General features: G+C 37.0%; 1 protein-coding gene across 3 annotated transcripts in view; it reads left to right on the plus strand.

The window, feature by feature from the left end:
* Nucleotides 1–23535, plus strand: part of SNAP91 (synaptosome associated protein 91) — a 133053-nt gene that overhangs the window by 44954 nt on the left and 64564 nt on the right. For all 3 annotated transcript variants that reach the window (XM_045804482.2, XM_087856910.1, XM_087856911.1), the window contains exons 3-9: nucleotides 231–373; nucleotides 1024–1099; nucleotides 1874–1976; nucleotides 3692–3785; nucleotides 4690–4801; nucleotides 13770–13876; nucleotides 18095–18136. In XM_045804482.2, the coding sequence (XP_045660438.1) occupies nucleotides 231–373; nucleotides 1024–1099; nucleotides 1874–1976; nucleotides 3692–3785; nucleotides 4690–4801; nucleotides 13770–13876; nucleotides 18095–18136 (677 nt within the window). The remainder of the gene's footprint in view (nucleotides 1–230; nucleotides 374–1023; nucleotides 1100–1873; nucleotides 1977–3691; nucleotides 3786–4689; nucleotides 4802–13769; nucleotides 13877–18094; nucleotides 18137–23535) is intronic.

Below are 23535 nucleotides of genomic sequence, written 5' to 3' on the forward strand. Positions count from 1 at the left end.
CAAAGGAAAAAAATAAACTCAAGAAAAAATAAATGCATTGGGTAAATCATGTATTTATATGTACATGTGTAAAAATATTATAGCTTATTTTTTTTTAATTTGGTTGTTAGCTATTGCCAAAGCAATTTTGGGACTCCTGTTTTAGTCACCAGGTTTAAATGTTTAACATTTGAAATGAAGTTTTGTATGCCATGATTAGTATTATTGTTGGATTTCTTCTACTTTCGTAGATTTGATCCAGGCTACCAATGAGACCAATGTTAATATTCCTCAGATGGCCGACACACTCTTTGAGAGGGCAACAAACAGTAGCTGGGTGGTTGTATTTAAAGCTTTAGTCACAACACATCATCTCATGGTGCATGGAAATGAGGTAAATGAAGTGAACTTAACTTTTTTCTTTTTTGGTGGGGAACGGAGGCATTTATGGAGGGCTCTTTTGCTTTTCATTAATTAGGAGAAGAAGAAGAGGAAATACATGGTTCAAAATCATTGAGAATACAATTTTAATTTTCTACTTAGCTATTTTTTTAATAAATAGATGTTAAGTTGCACCTTCTCTTGGAGACATTGAAATATTAAATATTACTTGTACCTAAAAGGTATGTACCATATAAATGTATTAGTGGGTAAAAATGTTAGAGTAAAGGAACAATAAAGTGATTTTTCCCATTAGGAACAGTCTTGTGCATCTTTAAGTGTAAATTGCTTTCATAAAAATACTTAATTTTGGAAAATATTAATAAAATAAAAATTGCCTATTTTATATGGGATGCCTACTGAATCATATTAAATTGCAGTGTTTCTGTTATATAAAAAATGAAAGATCATAAAATTTAATTCTAATTCAACGAGTAGTTTTCAGTCTTTTTTCCTCCTCAGAGAAAGTCAGCAGACTAGGAAACTTTATAACTGAGTTAAAAAAAAAATCATAATGAGAATTTGTAATATCCTTTAGTATCAGAAATTGTTTAAAGATATGATTTGGGAATATTGGTTTTAATTCTAGTTTTTGTTTTTCAGAGATTTATTCAGTACTTGGCCTCTAGAAATACACTATTCAATCTCAGCAATTTTTTGGACAAAAGTGGATCCCATGGTGAGAATATTTATGTTTTCTAATTTTTTGGATAATGCTTTTGATGTAGGGTTTTGTTTTGTTTTTTTTGAAGTGAGGTTCATAATATGTAATTAGTATAGCTGGTAGCTCTGTTGGGTATTTAAGAAAAAATGTAAAAGTAATTATTTAGTTACTTTGTAGAGCTTTAAAATATTTAATTGTTAGAGAACTCACCATATAAATTACATATTAATTTTACTTTTCGCCTTTGTCAGTAAATCTTAACAGTCAGTATTCTAGGCCCACAGTTTTTTGTTTATGAAAGTACAAAAAGCAGTGAAATGAAAGATACTTTCCTAATTTAAAGAAAAAGATTCCAGTCTTAAAGAAACATGATTTGTAAATTAGTAGAATTTAAACTGTAGTCAGTGTTCATTCATCATACTTATTGGTTGCCTATTCTGTATACGGCAAGCACACCAAGCAAGTGGATGGTTCTCAGATGGCTACATGTATTAAGCCTGAAACAGCCTGTTACTTGAAACGGTGAACAAAAAATGCAAGGAAAAATCAGGAAAGACATTCTGTACAAGGATGGTAGCATAACAAAACTGAAATGTCTTAGAATGTGTCATGCCTTAAGTATTTTTGCTTGCAGTAGGATTTTAAATGAGGTCTTTCTGGTGCCTTTATTGAATAGGCCTCATTCTAGCATTATTTACATTTGGAGAGTTTAAAAAAAAAGTTGGTATTAAAGAAAGCTAAATGGAAGGTTTTATTAATTAGTTTTACTTCTTCTGCCCCTCCCCCCAGGTTATGATATGTCCACCTTCATAAGGCGCTATAGTAGATATTTGAATGAAAAGGCTTTCTCTTACAGACAGATGGCATTTGATTTTGCCAGAGTGAAGAAAGGGTATGTTTTTTCTTTCTCATGTTTATTTGAGCAGAGTAAGTCTTTGAGGCATACTTGACTTACCTTAACTAAGCTTAAATGCCAAATAATTTTGGTCATGAAGGCCCAGTTTATAATCACTTGGAAAAAAAAGACACTCAATAGTATTGTAGAAGTTAGCCTTGAGGCTGTAATATACATTATTTATATTTTCATGCAGAAAATCTGATTCACTGCTTAGAATTGACATGGTATAACATTTTATTTGTTAAATTCAATTCAAAATTCTTAAGCACATATATTCCTTTAAATAATTTTAAATGGAGAGAATTTAAAGTTTATTCAGAGTTCAAAGAACAGTGGCTGTAGTTTACAATAGTTATTTCAGTGTGTTTTGATTGAAGTAAAGCTGAACTGTGTATATGGTGGAGATCTGTTCTTGAGCGGTAATAATGTCCTAATATCGTGCACACGCGCACACGCACGTACGCACGCACACACGCGCACACGCACACACGCACACACCATAATTGAACTGATTATTAATACTAACCATGGACTAAGAAAACCTCATTGAAACAGAAACACTTACATTTTAATTCATAATTATCATTTATTTCTCTCTAAATAGATGTTGAATTTAATCAGAAGCCATAAATTTACGCAAATCTTGTGTCTGGTCCTGACTTGAAATAATGGCGAGGTATTGTAGAAGGTTTAATATTTTAGTCTCAAGAATTCACACAAAAAGACAATACTCTGTTTTTCTAATAGTGACCCAGCCTTAGCTTTCAACTACATTTAAGTCATGGTGCTAAACAATATAAACTTGTCTGTTCAAAATAAATTAGGTTTTTGTGGGTGAACATTCTGTACAATTGAGGTTTTTACTTTATCCCCTTCTCATTGTAGACGATTCTAGTTTACATGGCCCTGGGCAGCCATAGCTGACGTGCCCTGCTGCATTTCAACTTTTCCGCAGTAGGGTCCATAGCCTTCTTAGAAACTTCTGCACCCTTGTATGTGCACATAAGGATACTTTGGGATGCTTTCCCTACCCTTGAAGTGGGAGAGACCCTGAAAGTTGCCATTTTTAGCCTATTGACATAAGCTGGGTATTTTCCTCAACTACTTCAAAACTGCCACCCCTGGACCATCACTGGATGCAAGGGGCTCCATAAGAGGCCTGTGGGCGGGCACGAGGTGCAGTGCCCTGTCTGGTGCACCCTCTGGCGTGAACCTCCACTGTGTCCTCTGCACCTAGTCAAACTCTATCTCCTTTTGGCCAGACTGTGCATATCAGCTTGCATTTCTCTTCCCTTGCTAGTTACTAGTATACACTCTGCACTCCCAGCCCTATAGGTGTTGAAGACTTCTAAGACATGTGTTCTCTCTTTCCTAAAAACAAACTGGCATTCACAAAACTTACACCTCTGTGATAGATTTGGAAAAACCCATCCAGTAATTCAACTGATCTCTTTCATTCAGACCACACCGCTTTCTTCCTGAGGGCAACGCAGAGAGAAAGAAAGCACTGCCTGTGTGCTTGAAAAACAAGAGTGGGTGAGAAGAAGTAGTGTAGAGAAGGGAATCAACTACAGCCTTTTAATATCTCAAAATTATCCCACAAGATTAATAAGGAAATGGAGGGGGTGCAGCTTGGAAGAATGCACATGGTCTTGAATTTTCCACATACATGAAAGTTGCATCTTTTTCTTTTTTTGAAACAATTGCAGGGCCGACGGTGTAATGAGGACAATGGCTCCTGAAAAGCTTCTGAAGAGTATGCCAATCCTACAGGGACAAATTGATGCACTGCTTGAATTTGATGTATGTATCTCACTAGAAAATGTGCCCTACACAGTTAGTACTGTCTTCTGTTGGAAGGTGGGCTAACGCTGGAAATGTGCTCAGGAAGCAGGTTGAGATCTCCTGCATTTCAGCGAGCTACATGCACCGTTCATGGAGGCTCTTAGCATGGGGATGGCTGTGGTTATGCAGATTGTCTGAGCAGTTTCCCAGGTGTTTAATTAAGTCGTGGAAAAATACGAACGGGGCATTCTTGGAACCCTGTGTTCGGAGCAGGACGATGGACTCCTGTGGTGTTTGACAGGGTGAAGTATGTGCAAGATGTACGTTTAGCCTCAATAACTAGTTAAGCCTCAATAACTAGCCTAATTTAGAAGCCATTTTATATAGACTGCTAATGTGACACCATCCACCAAAGAGAATTGTTTTTGTCTGGTCATGGTCCTTCCTCCTGGCAATACCAACATGACATGTCTCTTAAAACAATACCTGTATCTTGTGTGTGGTGGTAAATACACCAGCCTACACATGTGATAAGATTATATAGAAAAGTCCCCCACACACACAAAGAGTATAAGAGAAACTGGGGAAATCGGAATTTGATTGGTGGGTTATGGCAATCTCAATATCGTGGTGGTGATATTGTATAGTAGTTTAGTAAGATGTTACCATTGGGAGAAACGGGGTAAAGGATACATAGAATCTCTATATTTTTTACAGCCGCCTGTGGATTTATGGTTATTTCAAAATGAAAAGTTCAGATAAACATATCTGATTCGTGAAAGTAACATATTCTGACATGTAAGAAGATTTGTAGAAGGTGGATTAATTTCTTAGTAATCACTTGAGACATTTTTATGTGCTCTGGGAAAAATTGTCATTTGATAACATGTAATTAACATACTAAATTTTGATCTTTTTCTAGGTGCATCCAAATGAGCTAACAAATGGTGTCATAAATGCTGCATTTATGCTTCTTTTCAAAGATCTTATCAAACTTTTTGCTTGCTACAACGATGGCGTGATTAACTTACTTGGTAGGTAGAACAGCTGAATGGTATCTTTGCATAAAGACTGTATCACAATGCAAAGATTTGGATACCGTAGCCTTAATAGATAAAAATCTAAATATATGATTCATTCAGGTCACATTTCTCTGTTCTTATGTCAGTCAAGATTAAGTGCAAGACACAGAAAGCACTCCAGGTGTTTTAAGCAGGAAGGGATTTCCACACAAGGATTCGGGTGCTCACAAAATACTAGAATGACTGAAGGTTCTAGGCTTTGCCTCTTAGAATAAGTCCCGGCAAGTCCTGCTCCACTGTGATAACAGCTACCTCTGATGCCACCCTTAGAGATGTCTAGGGAATAAGAGGCCACTGACACCCCATTAAGTATAATAGAAGAGCCACTCCACTCCTAGGTTTCTGGACCCATTGACTCTAGCTGTGGTGAACAACGGACCGTACACCGACCAGTGGTTCAGAGCGTATACTGAATCTCTAACTCTGAAGGTATCTTCTTAGAATGGGTTTAAAATAGTGTCTTCTGTAGACCATTCCATTATTATGTAAGGTCCGCTATTTCTGGACTGAAGGGATTCATGCTAAGACTGACAAATCCTGTGGGGTGCGTCTGTTGTCTCACTTCTTGTGCAGCAAAGCGGTATTGTGTGAGTTACCATGAAGGGGAGTAATTCCCCAGATGGTGGTACTGGCAAAGCAGTATGGGCAGAGGTGATAAATCCACATCCAAGATAAACTAACTGTTCTGGAATAGAGAGATGGCTGCTCTTTTCCCTGGTAAAAGGAATTAATCCTTAACTCGTTACTTGGTGGATGACTCCATACACCCTGGATTATGATGCCAGAGAATCATATGGTAGAAGCTCAGAGTCGATCTCGGGTATTGACAGACCAAGGACTTAGCAATGATGCAGGTATACCAGACTATGTTCTTGCGCCTATTCATAACTTCCATTTCTGATATAATTGGCAGATGTTTATCAGCATTTGGAGTCCTTTTATCCCTTGATCATTGAGAACCTTTTCATGGCATATGCTCTTTAGTCTACATTTGTATGGAATGAAAATAGTCTCATGCTCTTTATCCATTCTCAGAGGTCCATCCATCACCTTTTCTCCAGACCTTCTTGTTACCAATCTTCCAATTTTATTTTTTCCAAGTCCCTGGTCATCCAGGCCAGCAGTTAGTTACTGCTCACATTTTGGTACAGTTCCATTTGTCTCACCTTTTTTTTTTAAGATTTTATTCATTTATTTATTTAAGAGAGAGGGAGAGAGCATGCATGGGGGGAGGAGCAGAGGGAGAGGGAGAGAGAGAATCTCAAGGAGACTGCGGTGAGCCCAGAGTCCAACACAGGACTTGATCCCACCACCCTGAGATCATGACCTGAACTGAAATCAACGGTCAGATGCTGACTGAGCCACCCAGGCACCCCAACTCACCATCCTTCCTTTGACATAAAGTGGAAATCAGATATACTGCTTGAAGTTTGGCCTACAGTAAAATATTTCTTTCTTCTCTCAAAGTCACCCCTTTGTGGGGATATAATGACGTAGCAAACCACTTTGAACTAGTGCTGGCATCGGGTACCTGGTACTGGGTACCTAGTCGATTAGGCATCTGCCTTTGGCTCAGGTCATGATCCCAGGGTCCTGGGATCGAGTACTGCATTGGGCTGCCTGCTCCGCAGGGAATCTGCTTTTCCCTCTGCCCCCCCATTTGTTCTCCCTCTCTCTCCCTCTTTCTCTCTCAAATAAGTAAATAAAATCTTTTTAAAATAAAAAAATAATAACTAGTGCCAGCATAAGAAACCATCTCTAAACCAACCTTGAATTCTTTTTCTCCTCAGACCACTGGTCATGGGGAACTCCCCAGAGGCCATAGGTGTGATTGGAGGGAGAGATGCAGTACAGAAGAGTAGGTGCAGTGGGAATGTGAGCCATCTGTTTGTACAGCCCACATGGGTGTTCAGCATTGGCTTGAGGCTGACCGCTTCTGTACCACTTTCATTTGATGATAGAGTGTTCTTGCACTTGTCCAGCTCATGGGTATGTATATTAGATAACACTTGAGGTCTTATGATCACTTGATATTCTATGGTTAGAATCTCAGTCTCTATAAGCAAGCCAAGAACAGCTTTTTCCAAAGGAGATTAGTTACTGTCTGAAGAAGACGTGGCTCTGCTCCAGAGCACTGGAGGCTTCCACCGTACTTTCCTGCTGGAGCGTGCCAGATGCGTTCTGCAGCATTTGGGTACTGCAGGCACTTTGAGTACTTTTAAGTCTGCGGGAACAAAGGCCCATGTGGTTCCAGTTTGGAGCAGTTGCAGAGCCTTCCCCTGATCTGGATCCTGCTTAGCTGACCCCACACCTGATTCTCTTTTTAGAGCAGAACACGTACATGCTGGATATATTGCCTCCGAAACTAAGAAAGCTCAGCAAACTTCGTGCGTTTTAGTTATAGGGGTTACAAGGTGAAGCAACTTGTCTTTCACACGGAGGGGACGTTGGACCCCAAGACTTGGTTGATGTAGCAGGTCTCTGAATTTTCATAAAATTCTCTCTCCCACCCCATGACATACATGTGACTTATCAAGGTACCTGGCATAACTGAAATTCTTGCCTGCTGGCTACATGTCATTAACACGATAACCTATGGGAGAGAGGTTGATATCCTTGAAATAAGACAAGCGTATACTGTCATCCCTGCCAGATGAAAGCAAACTGCTTCTGGTGGGCTCTGTTTATTGAGATAGGGATAAAAGAGTTTGCTAGTTCGATAGCCGCCTATCAGGTGTCAAAAACGATGCTGGTTTTATGCTGGTAAGAAGGACACGTCTGGAAATCTGCAAGTCAGGGTCATCCCCTGGTTAGGATCACAGTAACCTGTAAATCTCTGCCTACAACCCATTTCACAAACCAAGGTCACTGAGGACGTGATGGAATTGCTACCCCTGTTTCTTTCAAGAGGTCAGGACACCAGTGCGAGGAATCTGCTAGTTTCAAGTATTTCTGTTCCAACCATATATCCGGGTAACTGGGGAGAGAGCCACAGAGGAGCATACATCCACTGGATCTTAATTTTCTTTTATCATGCAATCCCCAAAAAGCTTCCACTCAAGTTGGCAGAACGTAGAGTGAAGTCCCCAGGAAGTAGCATCAGTTTGGATTTCGTGTTCCTGAAAAGTCTGGGTATGTCCCCTTTCCCTGGCCTAGTCACCCTGATAAAGGTCTCTTCTGCAGAAGAGGAAAAAGGGCTCTTGGCTGTGTTTCAAGGACATTTCTCAAGAGTATTTGGAGAGCTTATTAAAATTCGGATTGCTAAACCTCAACCCAGAGTTCCTAATGCAGTAGTTGTGGGGTTGAGCCTGAGAATTTGCGTTCCTGGTAAGGTCCTGATTGGTGCCGTTGCTGCTCGTCTGGGATTTCACTTTGGGAATCACTGCGTTAGAGCTACTTCCAGATGCTCAGGCTAGCATTCTGAATCCATGTTTTTTGGCATGTTCACCCAAATTGACAAATTATCAATTATATCACAAAATCTAACGTAATATACTTCCCTTCCTGTTCAGAAACTTTACAATCCATACCAACTCTCCACATTTGTATCCATGATGGTTGCCACATTCAGAGGGAAAAATAGAAGATTCCCAGTTAAATTTGTATTCAGATCAACATGAACATTTTTAAATATTAATAAGTCCTATGCAATATTTGGGACATACCTGTGCTAAAAATTTATCTATTTACAATTCATATTTAACTCAGTAACTTGTATTTTATCTGGCAACCCTACTGCCACCAGAAATTTGCAAGAACTTGCGCTTCTTTTAGCATGTGTATTTTTTCCTCTTGGTCAGACTTTGTACTGGTCTCCCTAGGGCATGCAGGGATTGCTGTCTTCTCAATCTCATTCTAGGTATTGAGGCAGTTGGCAAGGGGAAAGGGGTAAGAAATAGATGGATTGGACATGAGAAAATTTTTCATTCCCTCATGAAAGGTGGCTTAATTACAGAATCGCCCAGCAAGGCAGGACCAGCCTTTTCAGACTGAGAAGAAAAAGCTTTTTCTAGCAAGAGTACCTCCCTTTGGTTTGAATCTACCCATGCAGTCTCCTTTCTAGTTTTTCTTCTCAATAAACATCCTAACTTTCACAAAGGAGACCGTGGTGAGGCTGGGAATTTAACTTAACCACATACGTTGTAATTCAGCAACTTAGAAGATTAGACTCTCCGACTTTCAGTGATGACAGCTCTATGTCTGCAAGAGATAAGATTATTTAAGGGCAGTTTTGGAGTACCACTGTCTGACTGGTACCTTGAGCCAATAATTTAAAATCCTGTGTTGTCATTTTCCTTTGGAGTCAGAAGCAGCCACCCACTGTACGATCTAGTTGCCTGATTCCCATCATGGTGGTCTCTCCTAGCAGCTGCCTGGTCCGGTAAGCTTCATTTTAGCTGCTCGTTTCAGAACACTGTAGGCGATCATTTAAGTAATCAGTTTGCTCCTGTATGGTACAGGCTACGAGAATCCCAATTTTCCAATAGTTGCGGGTAGTGAACACTGCCTTCAGATCCAGCCAGTTATATATCTAATCCTAGATTCCCATCTTTGACATTTTTGAGGGTCTGATTTCTACAGCCATTTCAAATACCAAAAAACTGTGTTTATTCAAGAAACAGAAACCACTCTCCATACTCTAACTAGAAAGGGATCTAAAGTAGGGAGTTGGGTGCTTAAGTAATTACCAGAACCCTGCAGGGAGTGGTTCCTGAATGACTTACAGAATAATAAATTCTCACACACCAGCCAAGTTTCTACTTTTGAGGCCACCACTTTACAGTATACTAAAAATAAGAAGCTGCTGCCACCACCTCGGCTGCCTTGCAGCCCTAGGAAGCTAGAAACCAGACACCTGAAGCTATAATCCAGGAAGCAGGGAGTCACATCAAATGGGTGTGACTGTAACCAGTACTCCTCAAAACCCAGGAAGCTGGAGGGTGGACTGTGGAATGCTGCCGAAGGATAATCTTCCACTCCTAGGGACTTTCTTGTCACAGAAATAGCCAAAAATGTACAGGAAGATGGCTTCTTCCTCAGTTTTATCTTCCAGATCTCTCACAGGTCCGTCTAATTTACAGAACTGAATTTGCATCCGACATCCTGGCTTCTCATGAGTTTAGAAAGAGAGAGAATGGGGGTTGCGTAAGGCAATCAGACACACTGCTCTTAGAGATTTTACGTTATTGGGGAAAGATACCTGTTCTTAATATGTAATTCCACAGTGTATTACCTTTATTTCACGTGGGAATGTTTATCAGTAAACCAAATAACAGGTCTTCCCGTTCCCTTTGTGTGCACATCTTACTCTTCCTTACCACTCACAAATGTGAGTTTTTGCTAAGGTTCATTTTTAGCCAGTTATTTTTCTGCTTCTTGTGTATATTTTCATTGGAAACCCTGTGTTTTTCTATGGAGGTGTCCTTATGATGAGTCCCGGCTCTATTATGTCAGTTTATATTATGTCAGTTTCTTCCGAGCTCCAGTTTTGCAAGTCTTATTTGTAGACACTTAAATTTAGATATTTAAAATTAAAAAAAAAAAGTATTTAAAATTCAGCGATCTCCAAAACTGAACTCTTGAATTTTCCCTTCTTACTCTCATTTCTGTTGATATATAATTAGTCTTTTAAGCCTAAAGCCTCAGTTATCTTTGAATTGCTCGTCTTAACTCCATAGCCGTCAGAATGAAGGTCTGCTGATACCTTCTCACGCCCTCTCACTAGTGTACCCTTGTTTCCTACATCTGCTTCCGGAAATCGGACTTCCTGCCTTTAAAATTCATTTAGCAGTTAAACATGTTAAGCCATGTGTTTCTCCTCTGTGTCTTGAACATCTGTTTAAATGCTGCTCTGTTTTACTTTCTCTTTATGTTGCCTTCAGAGATAAGATTGTAGTAAGAATGCATTTTCTCTGTATTTTAAAATAATAACCATGCAATATATATTTTTATTTCATCTCACTTGAAAAGGATAGTCTGTCGGCTAACAGTAGGAGCAGAAAAGGAGAGTCGTATCTTCGTATTAAAGACCTGACTTCAGAAGTGGTAGAGGTGGGCACTATTGCCTATCACATTCTCCTGCTGAGTGGCCTTCATTCAGCATTGCTTGTCACATTGCTCTTGTGAGAGCACCACTCTAGAAGATAGGGACGCTTACTATCCTAAGTGTTTTGAGACAGGTGTTTTTTTGTTTGTTTACCAAATAGTGCTAGAAATTAACTTTATAAATACGTTTTACGTTAGTCTTAATCAAGGACTTCATGAGCAGTTTTCTGCATCTAATGTTGGAGTCAACGTTGGTGCTGCAAATCTTTGCAAACATTTTATCGTTATAATGAAACTGATGCGCGAGTGAGAAGATGCTTTCTTCTGACTTAGGGCATTAGTTACAGTCCCCATGCAAAGCCTCGGTTTATTTCTCAGGAATGAGATTCCTCTTCATCTAGTTCTTTTCCTTAAGACAGTTGTTCTTTGAAAACTAATACTAATATGACAAGGGAATTTATCAACACATTATAAAGATTCATGTTACAAAGGCCAAATACCCATCCCCTCTGTTAAAAGTATGACTTGCCCTACTCTGTTCTCTAACGGGACGAGGGCACCTCACAGCTCCCCCTATATCAGTACATGTTGCTTTCCTGTATCCTTAACCACTGTTACAGAAACAATTAGGCAATTATAACCTAAAGCCATAAAAATTTTATTACTTTTGTTCTTGAATCCTGAATTACCATGAAATATAGGAATAATTTAAAAAGCTTCCAGAGGAGACAGAGAAAAATTGCTTAAGATTCTGATGCATTGGTTTTAAAAGGAAATTGAGATCATTCAGTTGATTTCTCTTTTTGTGTTATTGCTGAGGGTCTGATGCAAAGAAATAAACTTGGATTATAGTAAAGAAAAGTAATTTAGACATTTGGAAGAACTTATTTATGTGAATATTGTTTAAAAAGAAAGAATTATATTTTACCAGAATAAGTCCTTTTTTCCCAAAAGTTTAAACTAAAAAAGATTTGTTCCTTTATAGCACCAAGATTCTATCTGTAGCATTAGAAAACAGAGCAGATAAAGATTTGATTTGGCCATTTTTTAAAATTGAAGTGTAGTTGACATACAATGTTACATTAGTTTCAGATGTATCAACATATTGATCTGACAGTTCTCTACATTGCCACTCAGTGCTCACCATCTGTCACCACCCAATGTTATTACAGTATTATTGATGTGTTCTCTGTGCTGTACTTTTCATCTCTGTGCCTTATTTTATAACTGGAAGGTCATACTTCTTAATTCCCTTCATCTATTTCACCCATCCCCCCACCCCTCCCCTCTTCCAACCACCAGTTTGTTCTCTGAATTTAAGAGTCTGTTTATTTTTTGTTTGTTTTACTTTTTAAATTCTATGTCTAAGTGAAATCATATGGTATTTGTCTTTCTGACTTGCTTCACTTAGCATAATACCTTCTAGGTTAGATTTGGCCATTTTTTAAAAGACTCACTTCCGTCTCAGATCTTAAGTGGAAAATAGTATGTGTTTGTTTTCTTGATCTTTTTGCTTTGCCTTGAATGCCCTACAGGGGAGGTCCATGTTAAATGTAAGATTACCGAGACTGTCAACAGAAGGTAATGAGTAGCTACCCTCAATAATTAGTTCTTTGTGTAATTATATATTATTAAACCTTTCTTGAGAAAATTAAAAACACTTTTAAGGTAGTAAAATTACATGCTGAATGAAATTAAGAACTTTAAAGTATGAAAGATTATAAAAATAGCATGTTTTTCACCATTTGAAAATATAAAATAATGAAGAATACTAAATCATCTTCAGTTATGATCCACAGCTGCCTGGAAGCTATTGTAGATCCTGGCCTTCTCTGTCTCCATCTTCCATGTCAATAATTATTGACTGAATGAACTGATAAATGACCGGCTGGCAAAAATCCTGTTAAAGTGCCGGTTTTCTTCCAAACACATATGGAGAAAATACACTTGTGTGATGTAATTACAATGGAGCTATAGCACCCTAGTGATTGTGAATTCCAGTCTTGGGAGTGCAAGAGAGAGCAGCAGAGGGATCCTCTGTTTTTCTGTCTGGGAAGCTGAAGGTTGAGAAAGAGGATACAGTTAAGGGCTAGAAAGCCATGATGAGTTTGGTAAACCAAATATTTTTCACAAAACTCCACTGCTTTATAACTAAGAGACATGTTTGAAAGAAATCATTTATGGCCAACAAAAGTATCAATTTATACAGGGTGTAAACAATTGAAAGAATTCTTTAACTTGGGGAGATTTATTGCTTTATGATATATAGCTTCTTGGTTTATGGTGAGCCAGTGAGAAAGTAATGATGCCTTAGAATGCGGTCATAGCTTTGGAGGTCATCAGCGAGCACTGGATGCTGTTTTCTAAAGCAGGGTGCTGGGATATACGGATCATGAGTTTAACTTGTTGTGACGCTTCATATGTTCTTCTACTTTAATTGTGCTTTCATTGTTTAAATGCCTCCTTTGAGACCCCTAGAACCTGACACTGTTCTTTTTTTTTTTTTTTAAGATTTTTTTTTTATTCGACAGAGATAGAGACAGCCATCGAGAGAGGGAACACAAGCAGGGGGAGTGGGAGAGGAAGAAGCAGGCTCCTAGCGGAAGAGCCTGATGTGGGGCTCGATCCCAGAATGCTGGGATCACGCCCTGAGCCGAAGGCAGACGCTTAACCGCTGCGCCACCCAGGCGCCCCCTGACACTGTTCTTAAACTTCACAGTCCCCCTTGTTTAGGTGCTTGAGAACCTCATATAGGTTTTACTGCTTAGTGTTTTGATCCAAACATTCATTTAAGTTTTAATTAATAGTATTAACATAAGCTTAGAAGAAAATCGAATATAATAGTCTCTTCAAAATGCTTCCCTCTCTTTTCCAGAGAAGTTTTTTGAAATGAAGAAAGGACAATGTAAAGATGCCCTAGAAATTTACAAACGATTTCTAACTAGAATGACGCGAGTATCTGAATTTCTCAAAGTTGCAGAGGTAAGTAATAATAAGCTGTGTTGGGAATATAATTTAAGAATATTAATTTACGTATCTGGAGTCAATAATAGGGCTTATAATCTGGCAAGACATTCTGCCCCAGAGCCCCAGTGTATTAGGGTTGGAAGTGATCTCAGAAGTCATCTCCTCCCAGCTTCTCACTCAGAACTGTAGTCTGCACTCCTGCATCCCAATTAGATGATCATTCTGTGTTCAAATACAAGTTACATGGGTACCGAGCAGATTCACAGCTTCGCAAGGTGGTTCATCCCTCCTCTCCACTTAATAGCTATCTTTGATTGTAAGGAAGGGCTTCCTTTTTATTGAACCCTGAAAAAAAAAAAAGCCCTTAGGAAAGTCCAGAACAATAAATATTGTTCTTAGTGTGTGGAAATCATAAATATGACCTTCTTATTTTGTCAATGATTTAAATACAATGAAAAAATTAAAGTATCATTGGCAGGTTGGCCAGTTGATTCTTATGCTACATTGTCAGTGAATGAATTGTTGGGCTGACTGGAGTGCCATGTGCGAGGCATTCTGAAGCCCATCAACAAAGCATACAAGGCCTTGGGCATGGGATATTCATGCCATGTTTTTGTTGTTTTTGCCATCTGGAGAATATAGCACAAGAACAAGCATTTTATACACACAATTCCAAAAGCACTCTAGTCTGTACATCATCTTTCAAATTTCATTTATTCACAGGAACAATAATTGTCGCATTCAAATTAGGAGACTGATACTGCAAAATGCTGTCTCTTGACCTTTGGTCCATATAGTTTGTAATCTGAATAGAAGTCTTTTTATATATATAATATGGGAAACAAAAGGTAAAGAATAGTTTATAGGAATTACATATACATTAAAGCATGTTCATGTGTATTTCTTGTGAGCTTACTGATGTTGGTTTGTCTTTAAGAAAGGATAGAATTGCTTGAAACTTTTGCTTTGGCTGCTACATAATTTTACTTTTTGTATTTGAAAAGATTTTGCTATGGTTTAACCCTAGTTATCAATGTAATCTAGTAAAATTTGCCTGACTTTTTTCTGTGGAAAGATCAATTATGCCTAAGCATCCAGAAAGAAGATGCTTTCATTGTTGCATTAATTCCTGGTGCTCGTGCTGCCTGGTTCCCCCGTCTCTTACTGTATATGTTAGATAGGTAAGGAACTGGATGTGTGACAGTCTGGAGTATACATTTCTCTAATCAGCACTGTAATGCTGGATCCAAGATCTTCACGGGAAAGGGGGTACTTATTTATTAACTCATTCTTGTTTTACATGTGAATTTTATTTCATGTCTCTTGATCACCTCATGTTTGCACCGGCCCATTTCAGGCTGTTGAGAAGGAAATAGACAGAAATTAGATGTTATTTTGAGAGTCTAAATAACTGAATACAAATATTCTACTTTTATTTGAACACTAGGACTAAGACTTTTTTATAGAATGATACTAAAATATAAAATTATTTTTAATAGACACTAACCTACAATGGGCTAACAATAACCATTTGTGTTTTCTTTATTTAAATTACATTATTCATGATTTAGACATTAACTGAATACAAGTGTTGAGTGGTTTGTATTATTGGTAAATACAGAAATTTCTTAAGAAGTGTACAAAGCTTCTTTCTGTACCAAACAACTCTGTTGTGGTGTACATATGTATGGACTCATATCCAATAGCTACCCTGTAGTTGGTACCATTTTCCTCAAGAATGTGTGGAAGACTTCTAGAATGCCATTTTTAAGACACAACTATATATATTGGCCATTTGGCAAACATTAATAAATTATTGCCATATTAAAAGAGACAGAGAGTAGTTGAACAACTTCTATGGAAATATTCACATATCCCAGAGGAATTGCTTGAATGGTAGAAAACTTAGCATGTTTTGAATTCTTACAATGAAGTCTCCAAAAGCAGGCAACTGAAACTTTGTAAAATGGTTATTTTATAGGTAATAGGCATTTCTGCTAAACACTCTTCCCTTTTTATAGAGCTAAGTTATTCTTAGTTTGCTATTCTAAAATAAATACCAAGTCGTAGGAGTTATGTCTCCCAGAATATTTGCAGACAGAAAGTGATGAGATTTCTGTAATACAGTTACACCTCAGCTCAAGCCTCCAATTATATTATGGTTCAGAAGTTCAGGTTAGTGAAAATAGCAGTGTCAAAGAAGAATTCCTAAATTAGGTCTTTCTGTTCAAGAAAGTTCTGTTAACTATTTAAGATAAACACATCACCTTTTATCAAGATGATCCTAATATTAAAGATAATACTTTAATTTCAGAAATACTGACTTCATTCATATTAATATTTTTAATGGATCACCTGAAGAGGTATTAAAATATGGAAATAAATGGAATGACGTTACCTTAGCTTATAATTTCCATAATTTGTAATAGTTAAGTGAATTTAGGGAAGCAACCATAGCTTTCCTACAGCCAGAGTTCAGTCATTAGCAGGTCATGTCTATGCCTCCAGGAGGAATCTGCAGGAGGATGAGGGTCAGTGCTGTGCATCAGTGGTTCTCCACACTGGGTGATTTTGTTCCCCTCCTCTCCCCAGCACCCAGTGTCTGGGAGACATTTTTCGTTGTCACAACTGGAGGAAGGGAAAGTCTGCTGGCATCCAGTGGGTAGAGAAGGATGTTGCTAACGTGCTACGGTGCACAAGACAGACCGTACCAAGGAATTATCATCCTAAAACGTGAATGGTGCCAAGGCTGAGAAACCCTGCTGTAGACAGAGAGAGAAAGCAAAAGCAAGAACTTAGCTAAGAGCATTTGTCAAACAAGGGGATTTTCCGATCTCTGGTTTGCCTTATTGTCTTTGGAGGAGCCCAGCCCTTAGGCTTCACGTATTTGCTTCTGCAGTTCCATCAACATAAGCAAAGCAGTTCATTTCTCAGAGAGAGACTTGATTTTAACCCACTTTGTTTCTTTGAGCCTGAATTTTATCATTTACATAAAAGGAAAGAACTGAAGTTATGATTTATATTTTTCCCTGAGTTTTTATTTTGAATATTTTTAAACCCACAGGAGAGTTGCTAGAGCAGTATATTGAACATAAATATGTGCTCTCCCCTTTGATTCACCTTCATTTATATATCCCCATATTTGTGCTCTTGCTCTCTATTTCCCCTTTCTGCTCTTCCTCCCTCCCCTATCTCCCTTCTCCAAGCGACCAACACTAAAAATTCAATGTGCTTTTACCTAGTAATTCCACTTCTACAAATGAATCCTACAGGTGTGTCCACAGAGGTGCAAAATGCTCCGTGCAGTATTGCTTGCAATGACAGGAGATTGGAAGCAACTTCAATTGTTCATTAATACATGACTTGTTAAATAAGTAAATCATAGGAAAAGAAGCTGCTTAAAAAATAAGGAAGCTGGGGCGCCTGGGTGGCACAGCGGTTAAGCGTCTGCCTTCGGCTCAGGGCGTGATCCCGGCGTTATGGGATCGAGCCCCACATCAGGCTCCTCCGCTATGAGCCTGCTTCTTCCTCTCCCATTCCCCCTGCTTGTGTTCCCTCTCTCGCTGGCTGTCTCTATCTCTGTTGAATAAGTAAATAAAATCTTTAAAAAAAAAAAAAAAGGAAGCTGTGTGTGTTAATATGGATATAGGTCTGACATATATTATTACATGAAAAATATAAATTCAGTGTATATAATACACTATTGTATAATGTGGGAAATATGTATTTATATATTTCCAATTTCCTTGGATATACATAAAAAGCTCTGGAAGGATACATAAGAAACAAACAAAATGGTTCTCTCTGTGGGAAGAGGGGTGGATACTACACCCTGAACAAATTGTTAAAACTAAGTGAACATTCCCTGTCCAGAGGCTTTACTGAGCATTTATAACAATTTAAATTTAGTCTAAGCATTTTTTTTTTTACTCTTTAGCTGCCATTCGCCATGGAGGAAACCTTAAATTTTATGCTTTAATTTCTTAAGTCTTTTTTTGAGTTCTAGTGAAATTCTGTACATTTGTTATATCTAACTACCTTAACAAAATAATTGCTCTATTATATTGAGTGGAAAACGACACAAAGCGTATTTTCAAAGTGAGATTCACAATTCTTTTATACCAAGATTGAGCTGTGGTTTTAACTAATTCTGTGAGTAATGTTCTGTTAAATGCAAAGAAATTAATTTTTTAAATTCCCATTAAGTAACTTCTTATTTTTTTTAATCCACAGCAAGTTGGCATTGATAAAGGTGACATTCCTGACCTCACACAGGTAAGTGATTCTCTGAGTGAAAAGTGTAGTATGCATGAAATTATTACTCCATAGTTTGCCATAAAAGATCTTACCTAGGGGATAGTCTTGTAAGCATTTAATGCATTTTGGATTTAGGCCGATCAACTTTCTTGGAAATTATTCTAGCTTGCATATTTTTCTAGCTATTAAATGTATTTCTGGAGTTGATACGAAGATTTACCTGCCCTCATAACATAGTTTCTTCTTTAAAGGCAACTGAATTTACTGTTTTGAGACCACCTTTTCATTCTTGATCTTGATTCAAAGTGAAGCCTTAAATAATGTTTAAAAAGTGCTTTGTCTATGAACAGTGACCATTGGTAGGCAAGTAGTTGGAACACTTGAAATGTTGTTTCTGCTTGTTCTCCTAGTTTTCACCATTTCCCAGGTATGAAGCAGGGGCATGAAAGAGGAGCGCTCTGATATCACAGTTCTACTGCACTGATTCTCATCTCCCCTATGACGTAGAGGAATTTCTACTATAAAAGAGCCTTTTTTAAAAAAGTCGCAGTGGTAGCTAAGTGATTTTTCTGGGGAGCATCTAGTAAGCAAAAAAATAGTGCTTTCTTATCAATTCTTTTATCTGTCAAGAGGGTACATTGTAGGGCTCTTAAGATGTAGAATCCATAACCGTTCACATGTGCAGAATTACTGTGTGACTTTTCTCATAATTGGCAGGAACTGTTTTTATTTAATCAGCTCTTTACTCTGTTATGGTAAATTTCTATCCCAAACATGTCCTTTAACTAGAAATTGTGGGGTGATAAGAGAGAATATAGAGCTTCTATCTTGCATACCAGTAATGAATCTATGAGTTTTCTGTCTTTGTAAATAAAAAGAGTCCTTGTAATAGACTAAAATTGTCATAATAAAAGATGACCCACCTTTTAATAATATCAAAACGCATATAATGATTGACTATCTTTATAATACCTTGAAATGTTTCTATATTTAAAATAATATTAACTTTAAATTTTTATTAAAAACAGAGAACCCCAAAGTAATGGCCTCTGTATTTATATATTAAAATACCAATTAAATACCAATAATTTTTCATAAATGAAATTCAGAGAATAATTCAGAATATGATGGCATTATATGTTTTGGCTTTAAAAATTGGGAGAGCACTGCTTCTGGTAGACAGAATATTAATATAAAATATTTTTGCTATTGTGAGAAGAGAGAGTTCTTTGATTAGGTACATACCTGAATAAGATGTTGGTATCATTTTGGATGGGGCTTAAATATTAAGTGTGCATAAAATACTATTAAAAATCTTTTTATTAGATATGGATTTGTGAATTTGATAACACTAATAAAAAGTGAAGACAATCACTGTGCTTTAATTTTAAATTATTTAATGATAATAAATATTTGCATTGTAGTTTGGTAAAATAGCCTAGATAAATAATACATATTAACCTAAAAAAGGTAGATATTAAAATATTTTGTCAATAAGTAGCTTTTAGAAATGGTAAGTCATCTTTATTTCAACTGTATAGACTGCTTTTACTGTGGAATAAAAGTAAAACTATATTATCAGAGAGGCTCTCAGTTAAGAAGAAAATAGGTCCTCATTTGTCTCAGTTTGTATAATATCTGAAAGAGACACAAGTTTAAAAGAATACTTAAATATTTTTTTGTTTTGGGTCACCTGGGTGGCTCAGTTGGTTAAGCGTCTGACTATTCATTTCAGCTCAGGTTGTGATCTCAGGGTCGTGAGGTCAGGCCCTACCTATTCTTTCTTTTCTTTTTTTTTTTTTTTTTTTAGAAAATTGTAGTATGTCAGTGAAAGAAGGACTCGCATACTTGGATTTAATTTTGAATGTTACTATAATAGTTATTATAATTTATAGAATCTCCTTCTCTGAAGAAGTAGTCGAGAGACATACTATTTAATGGTATATGTTGTGTTATCATAATTTGGGGAACAGAGATCCTGTCCTTAAGATAAAATCTTGCCCTGGGTATTCTTTGGTATTCATTAGAATCTAATATCATTCTTTTCTCTGCTTTTCTTTTATGACCTGAAGAGCCACATAAACTTCCATGTTAACATTTATTTTAAAACTATCTCCTCAGGGCGCCTGGGTGGCTCAGCGGTTAAGCGGCTGCTTTTGGCTCAGGGCGTGATCCCGGGGTCCTGGGATCGAGCCCCACATCAGGCTCCTCTGCTAGGAGCCTGTTTCTTCCTCTCCCACTCCCCCTGCTTGTGTTCCCTCTCTCGCTGGCTGTCTCTATCTCTGTCAAATAAATAGATAAAATATAAATAAATAAATAAATAAATAAATAAATAAATAAATAAATAAATAAATAAATCTATCTCCTCATAGACACACAAAAATTCTCTGGGTTCATTTCTCCAGCATATATTTAAATCTCGGTACAAAAGTATTGTGTGCTTTTGAAATTTCTTAGTAAGTAACCAAATTGTGATTTCTGTTGGGATTGTAAGTGACAGAGCTAAACACTCTCCCTAATTCTTATTTAGAATAAATACGACCCTTCCACAGGTCTAGCAGAGGCTTCTCATTGACCTGGCCGCTTAGACCCACTGTGACAGTATGATCAGGTCTGAGCTGGAATGTGAGCTGTTCTAGGGTTAGTCCTTTAGACAGTGTCGGACCAGGATTAATCTGGAGATGGGTCCGAAGTACCAGGTTGGATGGACTCAGTTTAAGACCTTTGAGATTAGAACCTAATCTCTGCTCTCTGCCAGGCTCCCCTGTGGCCACCATGGCCACTGAATCTAACTGTGGCAATGAACCAAAATACCCAACATGGATGAGGGTTAAAGAGCAGCTGGAGATTAGGAGGCTACCCAGTGACTGGGGGTAAGAATAGGCTGCTTGTAACTGAAAGAAAGGTTAGAATTCCTCTTGCAGCGAGGCAGAGTAGAGGAATTTAATAGACATCATTTTGGTTGGAAAATGCACAATATAAATACCAGTGTGGTCATCTGTAGCCCTCTTTAAATAATTGTGCATATGACATCATCATGATTGCATTTAAATGATTTATGAACATCAGTGAATTTTTAACAGATCATTCAGAAGTGCTGTGTTGCTTGAGAAGTGGAATACGATATCAGAACTGAAATATTTCTCAGCACCTTCAAATGGTTTCTTAGATCCAGTGATCAAAAATTCGAATGATCTTTTTGTTGCTTTTTTTTTCCTGTTGGGTTTCAGTGATGCTGTGCAACCGAAAGCATGTGCATTGTAGATGGATGCTTCCTTTTGGATCCCAGACTCACAGTCAGCTTTGAATTTGTTCCAAGAAAAGGATCTTCAAAATATCATTTCCTGTTTGGCGTGTGTGTGTCTGTGTGTGTCTGTGTGTGTCTGTGTGTGTGTGCATTCCAAATTTAAAATATCTCCACTTATGAAAAACATCTTAGGTTTTGATGTTAGGAATTCTGGTTGATCTGAAAACTACGGGTAAAGAGAAGGTTTTTTAAAGAAGCTGTACCACTGATGAAATCAGGAGCCGTGATACATAGCTGTTACCTGTTAGCTTCCACAGAGTGACTCTTGATTTTGGGGTTGCTGTTTCCATCTGACTGGTCTATTGACTTGGCCATTTTTAAAAATAAGCAACTAAAGAGCCTACTAATTATAGTTTGTTCTTTTAAATTCCTTTTCAACAGCAGAGGCATTCTCAAAGTTTTGCTCGTTGGAACGTTGAGACGGTTTTTGCTTATTTGTCTCCTACATGCCAAGATAGACCCAGTGCCAAAGATAGAGTTAGGAGGCAGCCGGTATTCCTGCGTTTGTAAACATTATGACCAAAATAGGTTTTTTCCGCTCCAAAAACATTTGAGGAATTTATTTCTATTAGATTTCACCCATGTCCTTTATAAGAAATATAAATGAAGTATTTTTAAATCTTTAAGATGAAATGCTCCAAACTTAATTTTATGTGCAATTTATCACAAAATAACTTCCCTCAAAGACAAAAGTCAGTTTTGTAGTCTGTGTCGTGGTAATAACTGTTGTTATTTTTGTGGCTGCTACTTTATTTTAAACTTTTCATCCACAAATGATTAAGAAACCTTGCAAAAAGAATGAAATTGCAAACTGTCTTCCTGGTTTTTGGTTTGTGTGTTCTTAAGATAACTAAGGAAGTTTATAGGAGAAAACACCACCTCTTTTTTTTGTTATCCCATATTGTTCTGTTCTGTGACTGCAAGAATTTGTCCTTTTAAACCGTTTTAACATGGAATCACTTTTTCTTTACGTTGCATTTAACATTTAGAGGACCTATGTCTTGTAACCAGAGAGAGGTTCTGTGGCTTGATTTATTTTTTCCTTACTATGATCCCAGTGAAAAAAAAAGAAATATGAAAACTTTGAAGTTATATGTCCAAGCTTCCTAAGTTCCATTATTATGACAATTATAGTAATTATTATTTTTATGATAATTAGCATGATAATTTTGAAATTAATTCACCTAAAAATTGTGAAGCCTTTTCTATTTTCTTGCTTTTAAGAATACAGTGCATATTCTAGTTATTAAATGAAAATATCTTTGTAGTGTGCTGTTTGTTCTACGGAGCAAAATTTTCCTTATCTCCTAAAAATTTATTTTTTTACAACTTAGAGATATACTCTTGGTTGCAGTTTATTGGAATTTGTTGAGTAAGTCTGTTTTCACCTGAGTTATATTTTTAAATTCTAATTTTTATAACTTTTTAAATTTATTATATCCCCTATAATCTTTTCTTTTTCTACTCTGTAGGCCATAACTTTTTAGATAATGCTCATAGGGACTTTCTATCCTACCTCCATCACTTTAAGCAAGTTAATATTTTTGTTCACTTAGTAATTTATATTTTAATAGTAATATAATTACATCTATATTAATCACATAATTGTTAAGATGGTTCATGAATCTATTAGTGAAGTGAAAAATATTAAATATCCTGAACTTTTAAAATTAAAAATTCTTAATAAGAGTTCTACTTGATTTTGTCATTATAGGTACAATGTAAAATGTACAGTTATATGAATTTCCTTAAATTCCGTGAGCTATTTTAACATTTAGCATGGTTAAAGGTCTTCAAAATTAATTTCATATTAATTTGAAGAATAAATGTTAGAGTTAAAGGTTTCTGTAAATGTAGTTACATGTTTCATTCATGGAATGCTATTCGTTGAATGCTTACACTGTTAAGGTCTAATTTAGGTTAAAATTATTTAAAGATTCATTCCCCCTTCTGTTTACCCCCCCTTCCTTCTTCCCTTTCTTCTCCCACCGATCTTCCTACTTCTTATGTCCCATAAATGAGTGAAACCATATGATAATTGTCTTTCTCTATGGTGACTAACATAATTTAAAAAATTATTTAAAAAAATTATTTAAAGATGACATTAAAT

This window comes from Ursus americanus, chromosome 29 (genome assembly GCF_024610735.1).
Source record: "Ursus americanus isolate L20-20 chromosome 29, mUrsAme1.1.p, whole genome shotgun sequence".
Lineage (NCBI taxonomy): Eukaryota > Metazoa > Chordata > Mammalia > Carnivora > Ursidae > Ursus > Ursus americanus.